Here is an 18,309-nt window from a genome sequence, read left to right as displayed (position 1 = left end):
AGGAACTGCCAGGCTACTTCTCAAAGTGACTATACTTTTTATATTCTCACCAACAGCATAAGAGCATTCCACTTTCTCCACATCTTCACCGATACTTTGTTATTGTCTGTTGTTTTGATTATAGCCATCCTTATGTATGTGAAGTGGCATCTCCTTTTGGTTTTAATTTGCATTTCCCTGATGGCTAATGACGTTGAGCATCTTTTCATGTGCTTATTGGCTATTCGTATGTACGTCGTCTTTGAAGAAATGTCTGTTCAGATCTTTTGCCAATTTTATAATTGGGTTTTTGTCTTTCTAGATATAAGTCCCTTAGTGGGTAAATGATTTGCAAAATTTTCTTCCATTCTGTGGGTTGTTGTTTCACTTTCTCGATGGTGTCCTTTGAAACACAAAAGTTTTTAATTTTGATAAAGTCCAGTTTATCTTTTTTTTTCTTTTGTTGCTTGTGCTTTTGGTGTCACATCTGAGAAATCAGCGCCTAATCCAAGGTCAGGAACATTTGCACCTATGTTTTCTTCTATGAGTTTTATAGTTTTGGCTCTTACAATTTGGCCTTTGATCTATTTTGAGTTAATTTTTGTATATAGTGTGAGGTAGTGGTCCAAGTTCATTCTTTTGAATGAACGTGGATATCCAGTTGTCCCAGCACCATTTGTTAAAAAGACTATTCTTTTCCCATTAAATTGTCTTGGCACGCTTGTTGAAAATTAATTGTCTATAAATATGAGAGTTGATTGTTTCTTATCTGTGGGTTATTTTGAAGAAATGTAATGCTTTCCTTCAGAGGCAGAGATGTTTTTATACCAAGATGAGTCCTGGCCATAGCTCTGCCACTGAGCTGCTGCAAGATCTTGGGTGGGTCTCTCGCCTTCTCTAAGCCTCAGTCTCCCCATCTGTAAAATGGCACAGCTAGATAAGAGGATTGCCAAGAGGTGGTCCAATTGTTTTTGTTGTTGTTGTTATTTGTTTGTTTTTGTCCGAGTTGCACGGCATGTGGGATCTTAGTTCCCTGACCAGGGATCAAACCCGAGCCCCTGCAGTGGAAGCATGGAGTCTTAACCACTGGACCGCTGGGGAAGTCCTGGTCCAATTGTTACATGCGGAAATGTAGGGAGGTTTCCGCAGTACTTTTCACTGGCTCCTGGGGTTGTCCCATGAGGCCTAGCCCTGCAGCCTGAGATCTGGAGCCAGTCTGAAACCTGTGGGCAGTTTCAGGAACTCCCTACCCTGGCCTGGCCCCATGGGAGCCAGCCCTGCTTTTCCAAGAATATTAGTGTTGTGCTCACTTAGTAAGCAACACCGCCATCCTCCTCCATGCTGGCTGTGCTCCAGGCCTGGGTATACAGAGCAGATGAGACACAGCCTCTGCCCTTGACAGCAACAGTCTAATGGGAAGACAGACACGTCAACAACAGTCATGGAGCTGAGTGGCGTGTTCTGGTTGGCACTGTGTCCCAAGGGCTGCAGGTGCAGGGGGAGGGGGGCAGATGGCAAAACTCGGCTTTGCTGGTAGGGCCACAGGCCTGGCCCAAATGTGAGCGCTTGCTCTGGGCAGTATCTGAAGAATGGTCGGGTGAGCTGTGTAGTATATTTCACAGCTCTTCCACGTGCCGTCCAGCAGCACAGCAGCTCCTTCTTAACTCGCATTTAACCAGCCCTAATGTACTGACCAGGCGACTACTGACCTCTTGTCCCCAGGCAAGGCGCTGTGGTTAAGGAAAAGGCTCTGGAGCCAAGCTGCCCGAGTTTCAATCCCTGCTTTGCACGCTTTGGGGAAAGTCATTTAACATCTCTGTGCTTTGCTTCCTTATCTTCTAATATGGGGTTTTATATTAGCACCTACCCGGTAGCCTGTTTGTTTCTAAAGCACTATAAGGTGCTCTAGGAACATGGCCTGGCACAAGGAGCCAGCTCTTATTAAGGCCTCTGGTTATTACAGGTTGGAATTGTAGCTTGGAACAGTGTAGCACTGACCCCAGTATGTTAGGCCCGCTACGCAGTTGGTTATTACAGCCCACGGCTATTACACGGTGTGACATGGTAACATGGTGCAATTAGCCTATAGGTTGCCTGGGGATCATTACAGTTCTGTGCCTTTGAATAAAGCAGAGCTTCTCGGCAGTGTATATGTCCCTTCCCAACAGCCGTTCTGTTAAAAAAAAAAAAAAGCCCGGAGGTGAATCGGATGTGCCCCTTCCCTTCAAAACAATCTTCCCGTTTAAAGCTCCCCCATCTCAGAGAGGAGGAGGTCAGGCAGAAATTCTTGCTCTCATTTGACCAAAGAGACTGGTGTTTGGAGCTGGTTAGTGGCAGAGCCTGCGCTGGACCCCATGCGCCCTAATTCCATTTTGGGGCCTGCTCTGCCCCCAACCCGTGGCCTGAAGGAAGACTCTGATTTGGGGGTTAACAGAGTCTGTGCTAATGCCTACCCTTCCCCCATCCCTGCCTTTCCCAAGTTTCCCTGAACCTGCAGCTTGTGTATATTGAGGACCAAATAGGGCTGGTAAGATGCTCCTTCTGGCTCCACACATATTCCTTTTAATAAAAAAGACCAGGAAGTTCCCTGGTGCTCCAGTGGTTAGGACTCGGCGCCTTCATTGCCGAGACTTGGGTTCAATCCCTTGTCGGGGAACTAAGATCCCGCAAGCCACGGGGCATGGCCAAAAATTAATAAATTAATCAATTAATTAAAATTTTAAAAAAGACTAGAACTAACAGTTATCAAGTACCTACTAAATGCCAATGGGGGTAAATATTATTCTTTATATTTTCCAGATTTATCTATCCACCCATGAACATTTGTGAGCACCTACTATGTGTCAGTATCTGTCTCAGGTACCTTGATCAAGGTAGCAGTGATCAAGATGGGCAGTTCACATTCAAATGAGAACAGCAGGCTGAGTTCAGTGGTGCTGGACTGCTGACTCGGAAGTTGTTGATTTCCATCCTGGATGCTGGGAGACCCCGTGGCAGCCACACGACTTGTTGAGCAGACATCCAGGTCCCTACTGAACCAGGGGCTCGCAGGAGCATGGATAAGGGCCCCATGGCACCGCTCTTTGGGAGCTCCGAGAGCCCCACGCATACGTGAGGGACTCCATTTGTTTATCTGTTTTTACACACTCTTGGCTGTTGGTTCAAGGAGTCAGCCGGCAGCGCCCTCGAAATTGGAGCAACTTCCTGTTGGCTGTCTCCCCATCACTGACCTTCTCACTCCCTTAGCCTCCAGCCTACCGGGCCCACACTGAGCACGGTAGCCTTAAAGGAGGAGGTGCCTGGGAAGTGCTGAGCGCAGTCTGGAGCTTAGTAACTTGTCCTAAAGTACAAACGCAAAAGGCAATCAGATGGTTCGCCGTTAGGGACTGCAAATTAAAACCACAATGAGATTTCATTACCCACTGGTTAAAAGGGCTAAGATTAAAAAGACTGACCATAGAGGGCCGTGTGGGAATGGCAACTCTCATCCACCGTGATGGGAATGAAAAGTGGCGTGGCTGCTTTGGAAAACAGTGTGAATGTAAACATACACCTACCATCTGATCCAGCCACTCCACTCCTAGGTATTTTTTTTTTTTTTTCTGTTTTTTTGGGGCTGCGTTGGGTCTTCGTTGCTGCGCACGGGCTTTCTCTAGTTGTGGCGAGCAGGGGCTACTCTTCGTTGCGGTGCGCGGGCTTCTCATTGCGGTGGCTTCTCTTGTTGCGGAGCACGGCCTCTAGAGCGCAGGCTCAGTAGTTGTGGCTCACGGGTTTACTTGCTCCGCGACATGTGGGATCTTCCCGGACCAGGGATCGAACCAGTGTCCCCTGAATTGGCAGGCAGATTCTTAACCATTGCGCCAGCAGGGAAGTCCCACTCTTAGGTATTTTTGCAAGAGAAATGAAAGTGTATGTCCATACACAAGTGTTTAGAGCAGCTTTATTTGTAACAGCCAAAAACTGTCCATCAGCGGGTCTCCACATGCCATGGAATATTACGCAGCAATGGAAAGGAATGGACCACTGATACAGGCAACAACGTGGATGAATCTCAAACTAATTATGCTGAGTGAAAGAAGCCAGGACCACATCACCTGCCCCCCATATATATATATACATATATGTATATATATATATATGTATATATGTGTGTGTGTGTGTATATATATATATATATATAATTCCATTTACGTAAAAATCTCCAGAAAATGCAAACTAACCTCTAGAGACAGTAAGCACATCAGCGGTTGACTGGGTCAGGGTGTGGGCAGGAGGGAAGGATTAGAAGTGGAATCAGGAAACTTTTGGGGTAATGGGTGTGTTCATTATCTTGATTGGGGTGATGGTTTTGTAGGTATATATGTTAAAACTTGTCGAACCCTACAGTTGAAATGTGTTTATTGTTTATCAATTTTACCCCCAGATAAACCTGTTAAAAACAAAGTCCACCCCATCTCCAGTTAATCAGTAAGATGAATCTGACCCTGCCCTCCTTCAGAGAACTTGTTTGTGTCAACAGATACGAACAGCAAAGCATGAACCGTGAGGTCAAACTTCTGGGTTCTGTCTTGGATTCGTAGCTACTCACCTTGCCTCCCTAAACTTCAGTTTTCTCACTGTGGGATGGAACTGATAGTAGTACCTTCCTCCTGGGGTTGTTGGATGGAGAACATGGGAAAATTCAGAGTGTTTAGTAAATGGATAGTAAGTGGTAACATGCACAGGGTCCCGTGGGCACCCAAGAAAGGGAGGAGCTGTTACTATGAGGGGAAGGAAGCTGGAAGGGTTTCCCCTCTGAGTGAACTGAATCTTGAAAGAACAGGGAAGAGTCTGCTAGAAGGAGGTGTGTATTGGGGTAGGGGAGGCTCACCAGGCAGAACTGAGCTAGGGAGGCAGCACTCAAGATTCTAAGCTTCTAGAAACTTCAGCAGTGTGGTACAGCTGGCGTGCAGGGACCAGGGGCACCCTGGTGAGTCAGGGCTGTAGGTTAGGTGGGAATCTCATCCTTGAGGGTCCCTGAGGAGTCCCCTTCATCCTCCAGGCCAGGGTTTCTCAAATTGGGATATGAGGAGGATTTCTCTGGAGACCATGAGTTTTTTTTGGCTGCACCGAGCGGCATGTGGGATCCTAGTTCCTGGACGAGGGATCGAACCCGTGCCCCTTGCAATGGAAGTGTGGAGTCTTAACCACTGGACATCCAGGGGAGCCCCAAGACCATGAGTTCTATGAGAAGTTTTGAAATTTTTATCTAATAAAGACAAACAAAAAAATAAAAACCCTATATCTTGATGCAATGCTTTTGAATACAAAGACGTTTTCATCTAGTAGAAAGCGCTCATTTCTGAAGTCCTTCTTGCTAAGCGTGGTTCTGAAGGTATATTATTGTGCAGCCATAATTTTCTTTTCTTCTTTTCTTTTCACAACTGTATTTTTTCTTTAATTGAAGTCTAGTGGATTTACAATGTTGGGTTAGTTTCTGCTGTACAGCAAAGTGATTCAGTTATATATGTACATTTTTTTTTTTTTTTTTTTTTTGCGGTATTCGGGCCTCTCACTGCTGTGGCCGCTTCCGTTGCGGGGCACAGGCTCCGGACGTGCAGGCTCAGCGGCCATGGCTCACGGGCCCAGCCGCTCCGCGGCATGTGGGATCTTCCCGGACCGGGGCACGAACCCGCGTCCCCTGCATCGGCAGGCGGACTCTCAACCACTGCACCACCAGGGAAGCCCTATACGTACATTTTTTAATATTCTTTTCCATCATGGTTTATCTCAGGGTATAGAATATAGTTCCCAGTGCTATACAGTAGGGTCTTGTTGTTTATCCATTCTATATATAATAGTTTGCATCTGCTAACCCCAAACTCCCTTGGCCACCCTCCCTTCCTTGGCAACCACAAGTCTGTTCTCTATGTCTGTGAGTCTGTTTTTGTTTCATAGATAGGTTCATTTGTGTTATATTTAAGATTCCACATATAAGTGATATCATATGGTATTTGTCTTTTTCTGTCTGACATCACTTAGTATGATAATCTCTAGGTCCATCCATGTTGCTGCAAATGGCATTATTTCATTCTTTTTCATGGCTGAGTAATATTCCATTGCATATATAGATATACATGTAGATATATGTACCACATCTTCTTTATCCATTCATCTGTCAAAGGACATTTACATCTGTTCATGTGTAATTCAGGTTTGAGGGCCACAGGAGGTGTGTGTGGTCATTGTGGTTGAACCTGCTCCCTTGGGCTGTGGTGCAGACAGTCCAGGGAGGGGGCACCGGTTCCATGGGAGATGTTCAGGAAGGTAAGGCAGGTCTGGTGGGTTCAGGGGTGACTGTTGGAATCACTCCTCTGCAGGGAAGAGTCCTACCTGAGGAGAAGGTATGAGGCGCTGGGGGCCTGGCATGGGCCCCTGATTCCCAGGGCCAATAACAGAGAGTCCTGGGGAGGAGGTGTGAGGACATCTGTCACTGCCATGCTGTCACGGAAGACGCTGCCTTGGGCCATTGGGGAAGGGAGGGGAGAAAAGGTGCAGGGACAAGGGGCCAACATCCATCCTGGAAGCTCCATCCCCTTGGTCAGATCTTCTTCAGCAGGGCCTGGGATGGGCCTTGCCACACGGCAAATGGAACCCTCTCTGGTGGGACAAGACCTTGGAGATTTCATCTACAGGGTACTTGGGAGTGCGGCTGGTGCTTTCACTGCCAAGGCATGGGGTTGGGCCACGACCCACAGTGTGAAAAACCAAAACCGACCTAAAGCTCCCGTTTCCGAATCAGAGGTAGGCTGGGCAGCGTTGATTGGTCTGCCCAGACTCACGCCTGCGGTCCGCAGGTGTCCCACCCAGTCCTGGACTAGTCTGATGCCTTGCTCACTGCTGCTCTCTGACCCGCAACTGATGGCCAGTCCTTGCCTCCCCGGCCTCTGATCGCCCCTAGCCACACCGCCAGCAGCCGACTGGGACTACGTGACCAGGGCTACTGGTAGGATGCTTCTCAGAGCCCCCTCAGGGAGCCCTCCGCTTCGCGCCCTCTAATTGGCTGCCCTCCCAGCAGCCTGAGCCAATGACACCTGGCCCAAGGAGCCGAGGCCCCGCACCTTGGAGCCACTTGCCTTGCCCAAGGGATGCCCCTGTCCTCGTTGGGAGGTCGGGCCTTCGGTACCCCATTCTCTTAGAGTTGCACTTTGCATTCTCTCCCTCTCGCAGACATCCATATTTGACTGTGCTTTGCAAGGCCAGCGTTTCCCGGGTAGAAATCCTAGCGTCCTCCACGCTGTGCCCTTTGACGGAGAGCTTGGGTTTAGTTAATTTCAGAGTGATTGGAAATGCTGTTTTATAGTCAGCTATCTGGGAAAGGAGGTGGGCCAGAGCACAGTGGGCTTTCACTACCAAATACCATTTGTCAGTGATGGCAGAGCTGATTTGAGAATCCCTCTCAGAGCACTTGTCTTGAAAGCAGTCCCCTTTGTGGCTAGAATTGTAAAGTGGACCCCAGAACCCTGTTACTAAGCGGGGTTTCTTGTATGAACATTGACAAGCTCATGGACAGAGGGTGGGTTGTGGTGCCCTGTAGTTTGTGTGGCTTTGGTTCAGTCCCTTAATCCCTCCAAGCCTGTGGTTATCTCTGACGGGATAAAGCCCAGTAATTGTTCCCAACTCCAGATTCAGCAACCTGGGAGGGCTGTTGTAAGATGAAATAAGATGGTGTGAGAGTTCCTGGTCCAATGACCAATTAAGATGCTGCGGAGGGTACCGGCCCCTGCTTCTTACACGCTTTGCTCTCAGAATCACCTTCTGTGAATGCCAGATAAGAGAGCATGGCCCAGGACCATCCTGGCGCTCTGAACGATGCTCTGAGCTGTGGCTTCTCCGTGACGTCATCTGCAATAAGTAAACAAAAAAGCGTTCCCAGAATTCACTTGGAATAGGCTTTGGGATTAAAACCAGCTGCTTGGTCCCTGAAATCCCATCTGTGTACGGGAGAGCAGTGGGAATGAGTAAGGGTGGAAACTGTGTGTGTGGGCCCTTGGCCAGGTTGGAGGGGCAAGCACACTGGCCTATAGGGCCTGCCGTGGGAGCTGGGGTTTGCTTGGGTCTGGATCCTGAAGGTTCTGAGTTCTAGAGCAAAATGCCAGGGGGCAGCTGGGTTGGCAGAGGGCCAGGTGGCTGAACACCGTAGGACTGAGGCGGCCCGGCAGCCGGGGGCTCAGTTTATTAAATCCAATTCTAGATTCTTGAGCGGAGCCCCAGGTTTACACCCTGCGGTCACCTTCCTGGAGCTCGGATGCTCATAGAAGACGACCCACAGGAGGCGTGGACGGCTGTCAGTGGGTTCTGGGGGGTACAGGCGGGGGCGTGGAAGCCGGGTAGCACCGTGGTGTTTAAGAGCAAAGGCTCTGGACTCAGGCCATCCTGTGTTCCAGTCCTGTCCCCGTTACTTAACATCCATCTGACTTTTGAGCAGTGTTCTTAGTATCATTGATCCTCAGTTTTCTCAGCCATAAAATAGGGATAAGTGTCTCATTAGTCTCTGTAGGATAAATGAGTTAATAGCTGTAAGCCCTTTATCACGGAGTCAGGCACGTACAGAATGCAAGATGCACGTGGGCTGTTAGAATTATTATTGTTAATCCTGGATCCACCACCTTCTGGCAGGCTGTTTGCTTTCCTGAGTCTCAGTTTCCATCCTTATAAAATGGTACTAATAATGTCAGCCACATAATAGTCACTCTTTGAACCTGACTTTGCCCCTTTCTTTGCTTGGGAGGGATTTGGTGTCCTGTTTTAGGGGCATTCCCTAATGGGGTTTGGTTAGGTCTTAAGCAGGATTCTTGGAGTGTCTAGATCATTGAATGGCACGCGGTATTAGAGTGTTTGCACATTCCCAGAGAATGTTTTATATTGCCTTTCTGGTGTTGGAGGGGCTGGAGCGGGGAGCTGTCCCAACCTGGTCTTTATGGGGTGTCTGACCCTCACCACTGGCACCACAGAGCCAAGTAGGGCCCTCCATCCTGCAGCCTCAGCTTCCCAGGCCCAGGAAGGGGAAGGGAGAGGACGGAGGGCTCTAATCCCGCTGCCCCCAGGACACAGGGTTCTGAGCCCTGATTGATTTCCCGTGGACTCCCCCTCAAGGTCAACCCGGCAAATGGTCAGTGTCAGTGCCAGTAACTTGTCCTTTGTCCTGCAAGGCTGGTCCCTCGCAGACCAAGTTGCAGCTTGGCCCATTGCTCAGGCAGCCCGGAATCAGGGCAAAGGGAGGTGGTGTCCTTCTCCATCTACAGATGGGCAGCCTTCGCAGGCCTGGGCTGGGAGACCTTCCTTCCCATCCCCTGGGTCACAGGAGGGTTGACCCCTGCGGGCTGCATCGCTCAGGTTCCCCTGTGCTGGCCCAGGGATTTCGCCCACAGCAGCCTTTCCGCCCTGGTTGGGGTGATGTCTCCCTTGGGGCTCCAGTTCCTGCCGCTTAGAGGCTCCCAGCCCGGGTCTGGTAACATCACCTCCTCCTTTGCCCCCTCCAGCCAAGGTGTGGAAGTAGCCGATCTCTGGGTTCCCTTTTGTCTCCTGGCAGCTTCTCAGCTCCTTCACCCCCATGGAGCCGGGTCCCTCTGGTTCACAGCTGGACTCAGAGTGGATTCACTCTGCCTGGTTGAACCCTGTCCAACTAGACTCACGGTCTTTGGGCTTTGAAATCTGACAGAACAAAGTTCAAATCTCAGTGCTGCCCTGATGGCCCTGTGCCCTGGACACTCCAGCCTCAGTGTTCTTGTCTGCGATTGCGGAAGGTGACGGCAGCCCTTCCCACTGGGCACTGATTCTGAGCAGGTGCCCGGTGAGGCCCCCAATATTCTAAGAGGAAGGTGCTGGTCGGTGGGGGGGGGGGGAGGAAGTTCTTCTGAGGTCCCTCTGCCAATCAGCAGAAGCTCTCCGCCTGAGAGGATGCCCTGCTGCCCTACCTCTGCTCCCTCCTGTGTGACCCACCCTCAAGGACCAAATGGATGACTTGTAGACAAGTGCTTAGCACGGATGTAGGCCTTTCATTATGGTGGAAATGTCAGCACCCTTTTCACTTCCCTGGTTGGCTTTTTTTTTTTTTCAAGTCTGCATCACGTTTTCCAACCCCCTCCATCCAACCGCACACTGCTTTATGACACTTCTGCCTGCTCATTCACCCTGAGGCTTCCTTGTGACTCTAACTAAGCTCTCCCCTTTTGACTCGATGGCTCAGGCCTGGAGCTCAGATTCTGGAACCTTCTTGGCCTCCCCTCAAGTACAGCCTCACAGTCCATTTCCGGGAGAGCTGTGTCCCCAGTCACCTCCTGTGGACGCGTCAGTCTCCCAGGCTGGTGCCTTTTCACCCGGGTTGCATCGGAACACATGCTCTTTCTTGAGTCTTCTCCTCTGCTCTGTCATCTGCCCTGCCCTGGCTTGTCTGTCATCAAGGAAAAAAGATCATTTCTCTTCTGGCTGTCATTTGTGATAACCACACGGGACGCTGAAAACCAAGGCTGCTTCCTTTCTAACCATCTCCTCCAGCAGGCCAACGCCGGCCTGAACCAGAAAGGGCCTGCATCCTGTCTCTGGTTCCTCAGGGACAGCCCAGAGGCGCCCCTGGAGCCCCACTCCCTTGCTGCCTGCAGCAGCACCCCAGGGCTGCTACCCAAGAAGGGACTTGGAAATGGAAACAGCTTTTTAAAAAAGGCCTGAGCACGTTTTTTTTTGTTTTTTTTTTTTGCCAAAATGTTTGGAAAATGCATAGTTCCATATTGTTTTTAAATCCTGTGTCCACTCAACCAATCCAATAAGGACAAACTCATGGACGATGAGAATTCCCCCCTCCCTCCCAGAGAGGCGTGCCTGCCATGCCCGCTCCTGCAGCCTTCCTGCCTGGTCCTTGGCCTCATGCAGCTGCCCGTGTCTGCACTGACCCCCTCCCCCCACCCCACTTCCACCCACCCCCTTGGCAAGGGCTTCCCTTCTGCACCCACCCCAGCCAGGGTGACTCGTCTGAACCTCAGAATCAGTGTTGTCACTCCCACCTGAACCCATGTTGGCTCCCGATTGCCCCCAGGGACCAGCCCAGCCTCCTGGACATGGCTCTGGGGCTCTGATCTGACCCTTGCTTCCTTCATTGCCTCCCCCGATCCTCAAGCTCCAGCCTCCCCATCCCCCAGTGTGTCGAGAGCCTCCCCAGTATCCTTGCAGCACCTCCCACTCAGCTTGCACTCCCCTCTCTCAAAGCTCACTTTGGCCCCCTCACTGGACACGGAGCCCCATGGGCCAGAGCCTTACCTGGTTCATCTCTGAATCCTGAGCACCCAGCAGCTGTGAAGATGCACAGATGCATTAGTCTATGGCTAGTAACCCCCGTTCCTACCCCACACCCACCTTTGGGATGGTGTGAGAGCCTCCGTCTGGATGCAGGTTTCTAAAGAAGGAAAGCCCTCCACCTGACCCCAGAGGAATTTGGGGTAAAAAAAGAACTGCTTCCAAGTATGGAATGTGTTCCAAATGCTGGGTAGGAGGTTTTTTCATTAATCAAATCTAGGTGTTGTCCCCATGCCATGGTCTGCATATTTATGTCCCCTCAGAATTCACCTGTTGGAATCCTGACCCCCAATGTGATGGTGTCAGGAGTTAGGGCATCTGGGAGGTGATTCTAATCCTGTTCTAACATGAGGGTGGAGCCCTCATGAATGGGATTAGTGCCCTTATAAAAGAGACCCCACAGAGCTCCCTAACCCCTTCTTCCACGTGAAGATACAATGAGAAGTCTGCAACCAGGTCTCCCGTGACTGTGCTGGCACCCTGATCTCGGACTTCCAGCCTCCAGAACTGTGAAAAGTAAATTTCTACTGTTTATAAGCCATCCGGTCTGTGATATTTTATTACAGAAGCCCAAACGGACTAAACCCCATTTCCAGGTGAGGAGATGGAGACTCAGAGAAGTTAACTGACTGGGCAGATGTCACACGGCTAGTGAATAGCGGGCTCAAGACCACCAGGACCAATTATAAGTCCTTCTGGCCTCAACATCTGTCCAATCCCAGGACACACGCCTGTGGGTCACTTAGCCAGCTCACTTTGCCTGCTGGCCGCTGTGGCTCCCTGCAGCTGCTGGTTACAGCCTTGGAGCATCTACAACGGAAGTTGGCAAACTGTGGCCCACAGGCCACATTTGGCTAGTAGTCTGTTTTGGTGCAGTGAATGTGAAATGGGTTTTACATTTTTTAAGGGCTGTAAAATCAAAGAAGAATATGCAACAGAGACTGTATATGGCCTGCCGAGTATAAAGATAGCTACTACCTGACCCTTTACAAAAGTGTGCCCATCACTGTATAAAAGGTCCCCAGGACCACCTCCTTTGGAGTTTCCACGTGGCCCTGGGAGGCTACTCACCTCGGCCTGCCTTAGAGGGGCCACGATGCTGGAAGGGGTGCTCTGAACTGGCTGAGGAGGGGGGTCCGTGGGGAGAGAAGGGGTCCATGGGGAGAGAAGGGGACCAGGGCCCAGACCAGGCTGACAGTCTGAGGGCGGAGGCTGGTGCATAGGCCCCAGCTGGCGTGGCTCACAGAGATCTCAGTAATATGGACCCTTCCAACCCACAACCTCAAAGACCCTCAGAGACCCTCTGTTCAACACTCACAGTGTGCAGATGGGGAAACTGAGGCCCAGAGAGGCAAAGGCGTGCTCAGGGCAAATGTGCAGATTCCAAGCCCAGGGCGGTTGCTCCTACTTTCCCTGTCACATTTTGGAAGGCTTCCCACCCTGCTCAGCCCAGTACTATGGGTCATTTCCTTGGCTTATTTGTTCTTTTAGTCGACATTAATGAAGGGCTGGTAACTTGACGCTCCAGCACTGGGGTGCAGAGGTGGAAAGGCAGCAGGAGAGGAGGTGGCCTGCCCAGAAAATATAGTCGGTGGTCACGATGCTCTGGGGTTCCACGCCGGACAGCAATGCTTGGGGGAGGGGGCTCGCTTCTAGAAGAGGGAACAGAGGTCATTGTCTTGGCTGTGTCAGAGAGGCGCTAAGAACTGCACATCTGCCCTGGGGTTGGCTGTGAGGAGGCATGGCAGGAAGCAAGGCTGGAAACAGGGTCACGCTCAGGGCTTGGGGGTCGGTCAGAAGACTGCTGCAACGTATCTTTTAAACAGGGCAATGGTCAGCTGGATTTGTGTTTTAGGAAACCCCCTCTGGTTCCCGCCCGGAGAAGGGATGGGAAGAGGGCCGGAAGCTGTTGCAGTCGATTGAGGAAACGGAGGGAAATCCATGATGTTCCTGGTGAGGGATGCGAAGGAGGGATGTCTTCCTGGTCCATAAACCAATTGTGAGTGGGCTTTTCTTGAGCTGCTCATTTGCTTTTTAACTTTAAACTTTTAAACTTGTGTAAGGAAGCAGGCTCTCCTTTCCATCAGTTGTGGATTCTAAGCCAGGTCCATGGACTGACAGGGGGCTATGGATAGAATTGCTACTGACCTCTAACTGACGGTAATTTCTTCAGTTATGCAGGAGGCAAAACAAAATCAAAGCCTACTCTGTTATTAGCAGTGGCTGTAACTTCGTCACATATATTTTTATGTTGCACTGCAGTCATCGTAGATTTCTTGAAATGTATTTTATGCCCATCAGTATTTCAAAATTCCAGTAGTTATTAGACCCATTGTCATTAGATCTTGTGATTTAATGTGTTAGTAAGGTAGTGTGTGGTGTGTGGGGGGTGTGTGTGTGTGTGTGTGATAAATTCGATTTTTGATAGTTTGATAACTATGTTTTAATATGATTGGTTTCCTTTGTAATTCTTGCAGTTTATTCTCGGCATTTAAAGACTTTATTCCAAGAAGGGGTCCACAGTAAAAGTCTATCCCCCTCCCCTCAAATCCCCCACCCTGGTTTGCAGTTCATCCACCTGCAGCCCACACAGGCGTTCAATGTGCAGCTTCTCTTCTGGAAGCTTCTTCTTCTTTTTTTTTTTTTTTTTTTTTTTTGGTACGCGGGCCTCTCACTGTCGTGGCCTCTCCCGTTGCGGAGCACAGGCTCCGGACGCGCAGGCTCAGCGGCCATGGCTCACGGGCCCAGCCGCTCCGCGGCACGTGGGATCTTCCCGGACCGGGGCACGAACCCGCGTCCCCTGCATCGGCAGGCGGACTCTCAACCACTGCGCCACCAGGGAAGCCCCCTGGAAGCTTCTTGAGGCAGAGGTGGTGCCCACTTATTCGCTTCTGTGGCATCTGGCCTAGCTAGAAGTGCGTGTTTAATTCCTGTGTGTTTCACTGACTTGGAATGAAGTGGTTTGGTAGCACAGGCCAAGAGGCCCTGGTCTCTTGAACTCTGCCGGCAGCTTCACCAAGCTGACAGTTAGTGGTCCCCCATCCGAGGTTAGAAGCCCCCATCTGAGGCTGATCCGTGGGTCTGAGGTCCACCCGAGTCCCGCCCCACCCTGCCGGACCCCTAGTGTTCCATTTGAGTAACTTGGGGTCTCCAAACCATCACACCTCCCGGGCCCTGGGCATTTCCAACTGCAAGAAGGGTTCTCCAAACCTCGCTGCCTCTGGGTGTTTAGAGCATCCACCCCCCTCCGCATCCTGTCATCTGAAACCCTGGGAGCTAGTTTCGGCTCCTCCCATTCATCGCTTTGTAAAAAATAAAAGCTGAGCTTTTGGAAGCCAATCAAGTCACACACTAGACGAGAGATTAAAGCCACAATGAACCAATTTAAATGCCTGCGCATTCTAGCAGTGCTTTTCAAAGGAAGCATTCAAAGGCAGGGAGTGGCTGCAGGGAACGTATTAAGTTGTTAGAAAAGCATCAAAACATCTCCGGAAGAAAATTGGGAGACTGAGCTCTGAGGACCGAGGTCCCAGAGGGAAGCCCACCCTGGGTCGCCCACTCCCTTCCCATCGCTGGTGGCGTCCTTCCGCTCTCCCAGCGTGCATCGCGCAATCCCATGGCAGAGCTGCCAGTGCAGGGGTAGAGGTGAAGGGCGGGATGCCCACATTCCCAGTCAACGCCTGTTGTACGACCAACTGATGATTGAGAAAAAAGGGCCGACAGACACTTCAGCCAATGTTAAGAAGTTATTTGAATTTTTTAAATTTTAAAGTAACGATTGCCCTTTCTGGAAAATTCACAAAGTGCCTAAGAGGAAAAATAGGGAAACAGAAAAACTTCCAACTGTGATTCCACCAACCAGACAATGGTCCTTAACCACGTGGCCTCCAAAGACACGGTGCCAGGAAAAGAGAGGCCCGAGGTCACATGGGATGCTTCTTTAGCCACTTGACCACACCCCTGTCTCCGATTCATCACATGGGCATTGGTTTTTGTTTGTTTGTTTGGACTACTTCACGTGGCTTGCGGGATCTTAGTTCCATGACCAGGGATCAAACCCATGCCCCCTGCAATGGAAGTGCGGAGTCCTAACCACTGGACCGCCAGGGAAGTCCCTACATGGGCATCGTAATGGCGAGATTTCCCAGCCTTTTTCTACGAGTATGTTTTTTTTGTGGTTGTTTTGTTTTGTTTTTATTAGCTGTAGAGCCAGGGCTACTAAGTATAAATTTTGTTGCATTTTTGGATATTATCATTAGAGCCTAAGTATTCTCCATCACAAATTCATTTCAAGCCTACTTTTTATTGGCTGCATAATATTCTTTTTTTTATTGCGGTACGTGGGCCTCTCACTGTCGTGGCCTCTCCCGCTGCGGAGCACAGGCGCCGGACGCGCAGGCTCGGCGACCATGGCTCACGAGCCCAGCCGCTCTGCGGCATGTGGGATCCTCCCGGACCGGGGCACGAACCCGTGTCCCCTGCATCGGCAGGCGGACTCTCAACCACTGCGCCACCAGGGAAGCCCGGCTGCATGATATTCTGAAGTGCAAGTGTGTGATACTTTCTTTAACTAATTTCCTATTGTTGGGCATTTGCGTTGTTCCTAGTTTTGTTTTGTTTTGCCTTTTTAACAAATTCTGGGGTTGGTTTTGGGTGCATGACGCTTTATGCCAACGCTGGGCTATTTCAGCATCAGCAGAGGGTTTACTCTGTGCTAGGCATTGTGGGAGATTGGAGGATAAACTAGACACAATCCTTTCACCTAAGATGCAGATATAAATAACTTTAATCCAAAGTCGGTTATAGTTGCCGTAAGCAGACAACTAGAGCTGAAATACAGAAGAGTTTTTCCTGGGCCTAATGGGATTTTAAGAAAGTTACATGAGAAAATCTGAGACCTTGTATCCTCAGCTAGAAGGTAAGGGAAAGAGAGGAGGGGACAGGATAGCAAAGCGGTTGGTTTAGCTGGGAGACCTATGCCAGGAGGCGGGCATCCCCGAAGGCAGTGGGTCTCAGCTCAGATGCTAGGTCAGTTGATTGTCAGTGGCTGCCAAGAGGTAGGTGGTGCGTAGCTCAGTGGAAACACTTAGGAACATCTGCCAGGGACCCAGGTTTGGTGGAGAAGTAGCCACGAGACACCTGGCTCACCGGGCCATCCCCAACCTGAGCTATTAATTTCAGGTGAGATTCAGGGGCTGGCGTCAGCCTGGCCAATGCCCAAAAACTGTGTTTCTTAGGTTGAGGTTTTTTGATCCATTCAGATCAAGGTTCAGTGTCTGTCACAGACATCTCAGCCTGTGTGTGTTTTAGGATCCACTTTTGGAGGGGTTTCCAGCCAAAAAGACAGGAGAGAGTTGGCCCTGAGTGCCAAGCTAGCGTCAGAGGGGAGCAGGGAACCTGAGACAAAGGGAGTCTTTGCCAACCGGGCACCCTGGGCCCGCTCTCCCTGCCCAGCCCCCGGAGAGGCCAGACCTGTTTCCCTTCTCGGCCCATTTCCAGTCCTTTGGCTCTCTGACAAACACGATCGCCTCTGGCTGTTGGCACCGAAGCTGGAGCATCAGGAGGGTGCTGGGGGTGGAGGGCGAGCCCCATTCCCGGGGTCAGGCTCCCCAACCCAGCTCGCCTTCCCCCCGCCCTCCTCACCTGTGTGCCTGACCTCGTGTGGTCCTGTCTTCAGCCCCTGCAGGTGCCATGACCCAGCAGCCGCAGGAGGGCTTCGCCAGGAGCGTGGGGGACGCCCAGGAGTGGATGAAGGCTGTGCAGGAGCGGCTGCAGATCAATGACGACACCCAGGGGCCCCGCGCAGCCCTGGAGGCCAGGCTGCGGGAGACCGAGGTATGCAGAGACCATGGCCTTGATAACCCTGTGGCCTTGGCCCGGGCCCTCCCTCTCAGGCCTCAGGTTTCCCAACTGTTGCATGGCAGAGCGGACTAGATGGGTGTTTCTCAAAGTCTGATGTCTTTGAATCTCCTGGGGTTTAAGTGCAGCTTGTGATCCAGGAGCTGGGGGTGGACCCGAGATGTGACATTTCTGACGTGCTCTCGGTGACACCTTTGCTGGGGGTCCTAGGATCACACTTTCATTGTAAGGGTCTGACTCTCCCATCCTGGAAGGGGGCACCGTGCAGCGGGATGGTCTCCACCCGCAGGTGGCCCAGGCCCTGCTTCCTGCCCCTTCTCTGCTTCTCTGCAGCTGAGGCCCCTCCCTTGGCTCTTATAGGGCTGGAGTCCAGCTGTACCCTGACCTGGCACAAGGCAGAGGCTCAGTGCTACCCTGACCGGAAGTGCCGATGCCCAGTGCCTGGCCCAGCACTGTGGTGCCCCCCACCTGAGGTCATCTGCTCTGGGCCAGGGGCCAGGGGGAAGAACTCTAAGAGTCAGAGACCTGGATTGTAGTCTCCACGCTGATCTAAAGTGCTGTGTGACCTCGGCCACATCCCTGTCCCTCTCTGGGCCTCAGTTTCCCATCTGTAAGTAAAGCAGTTGACTTAACGCCTCTCAGGTCATATCCATTGGGATATGCCACAATTCTAATTTATCACCTAACAATGGTTGCTTTATTTAAGGGGAGGCTTACCTCTTCCTGCACAAACTGACCCCCCAACAGGCTAGAAATAGAGCTGACCCCACACCCACTTCCCTGTGTCTTGTCTTTTCTTTCTTTCTCCTTTTTTTTTTTTTTTTTTTGAGCTGTCTTATTGATTTTGCACATTTTATTGAAAATATCTAATGCTCTTTTTGGAAGTGGACAGTTAAAATTAAGAATCGATATCACCTTTTCAGGGCCAACGGCTTAAGTGTCACCACACAGTATGAAGAAGGACCCAGGGTTTGCATTTTAAAAGTGGGGAAACTGGGTCTGGGAGCGGTCTGGTGACTTGTTCAAGTTGAAAAGGTCTCTGGGGAGGACACTCCACCCTGGAATTCTGGTCTTCTGACTCCTTTTCGAATATGCTTTCTGCTTCCCTACAGCATCGTGTACTTCTGTAAAATCGTGCCTGCG

The 18,309-nt window shown here is 50.8% G+C and overlaps 1 protein-coding gene across 8 annotated transcripts in view; it reads left to right on the top strand.

Moving 5' to 3' along the window:
* SYNE3 (spectrin repeat containing nuclear envelope family member 3) overlaps positions 1-18,309 on the top strand; it is a 96,282-nt gene that overhangs the window by 22,717 nt on the left and 55,256 nt on the right. For 6 of the 8 annotated variants that reach the window (XM_029239591.1, XM_029239596.1, XM_029239597.1 and 3 more), the window contains exon 2: positions 16,985-17,142. In XM_029239591.1, the coding sequence (XP_029095424.1) occupies positions 16,985-17,142 (158 nt within the window). Of the gene's footprint in view, positions 1-12,488; positions 13,307-16,984; positions 17,143-18,309 lie in introns of those variants that run through there. The other 2 variants (XM_029239595.1, XM_029239592.1) reach the window with 2 other exon arrangements.

The sequence above is a fragment of the Monodon monoceros genome, unplaced genomic scaffold (assembly GCF_005190385.1).
Source record: "Monodon monoceros isolate NGI ecotype Baffin Bay Population unplaced genomic scaffold, NGI_Narwhal_1 Super_Scaffold_21, whole genome shotgun sequence".
In the NCBI taxonomy this organism is placed as follows: domain Eukaryota; kingdom Metazoa; phylum Chordata; class Mammalia; order Artiodactyla; family Monodontidae; genus Monodon; species Monodon monoceros.
Note: the sequence above shows the minus strand (reverse complement) of the source record. Positions and strands in the feature narration are given on the sequence as shown.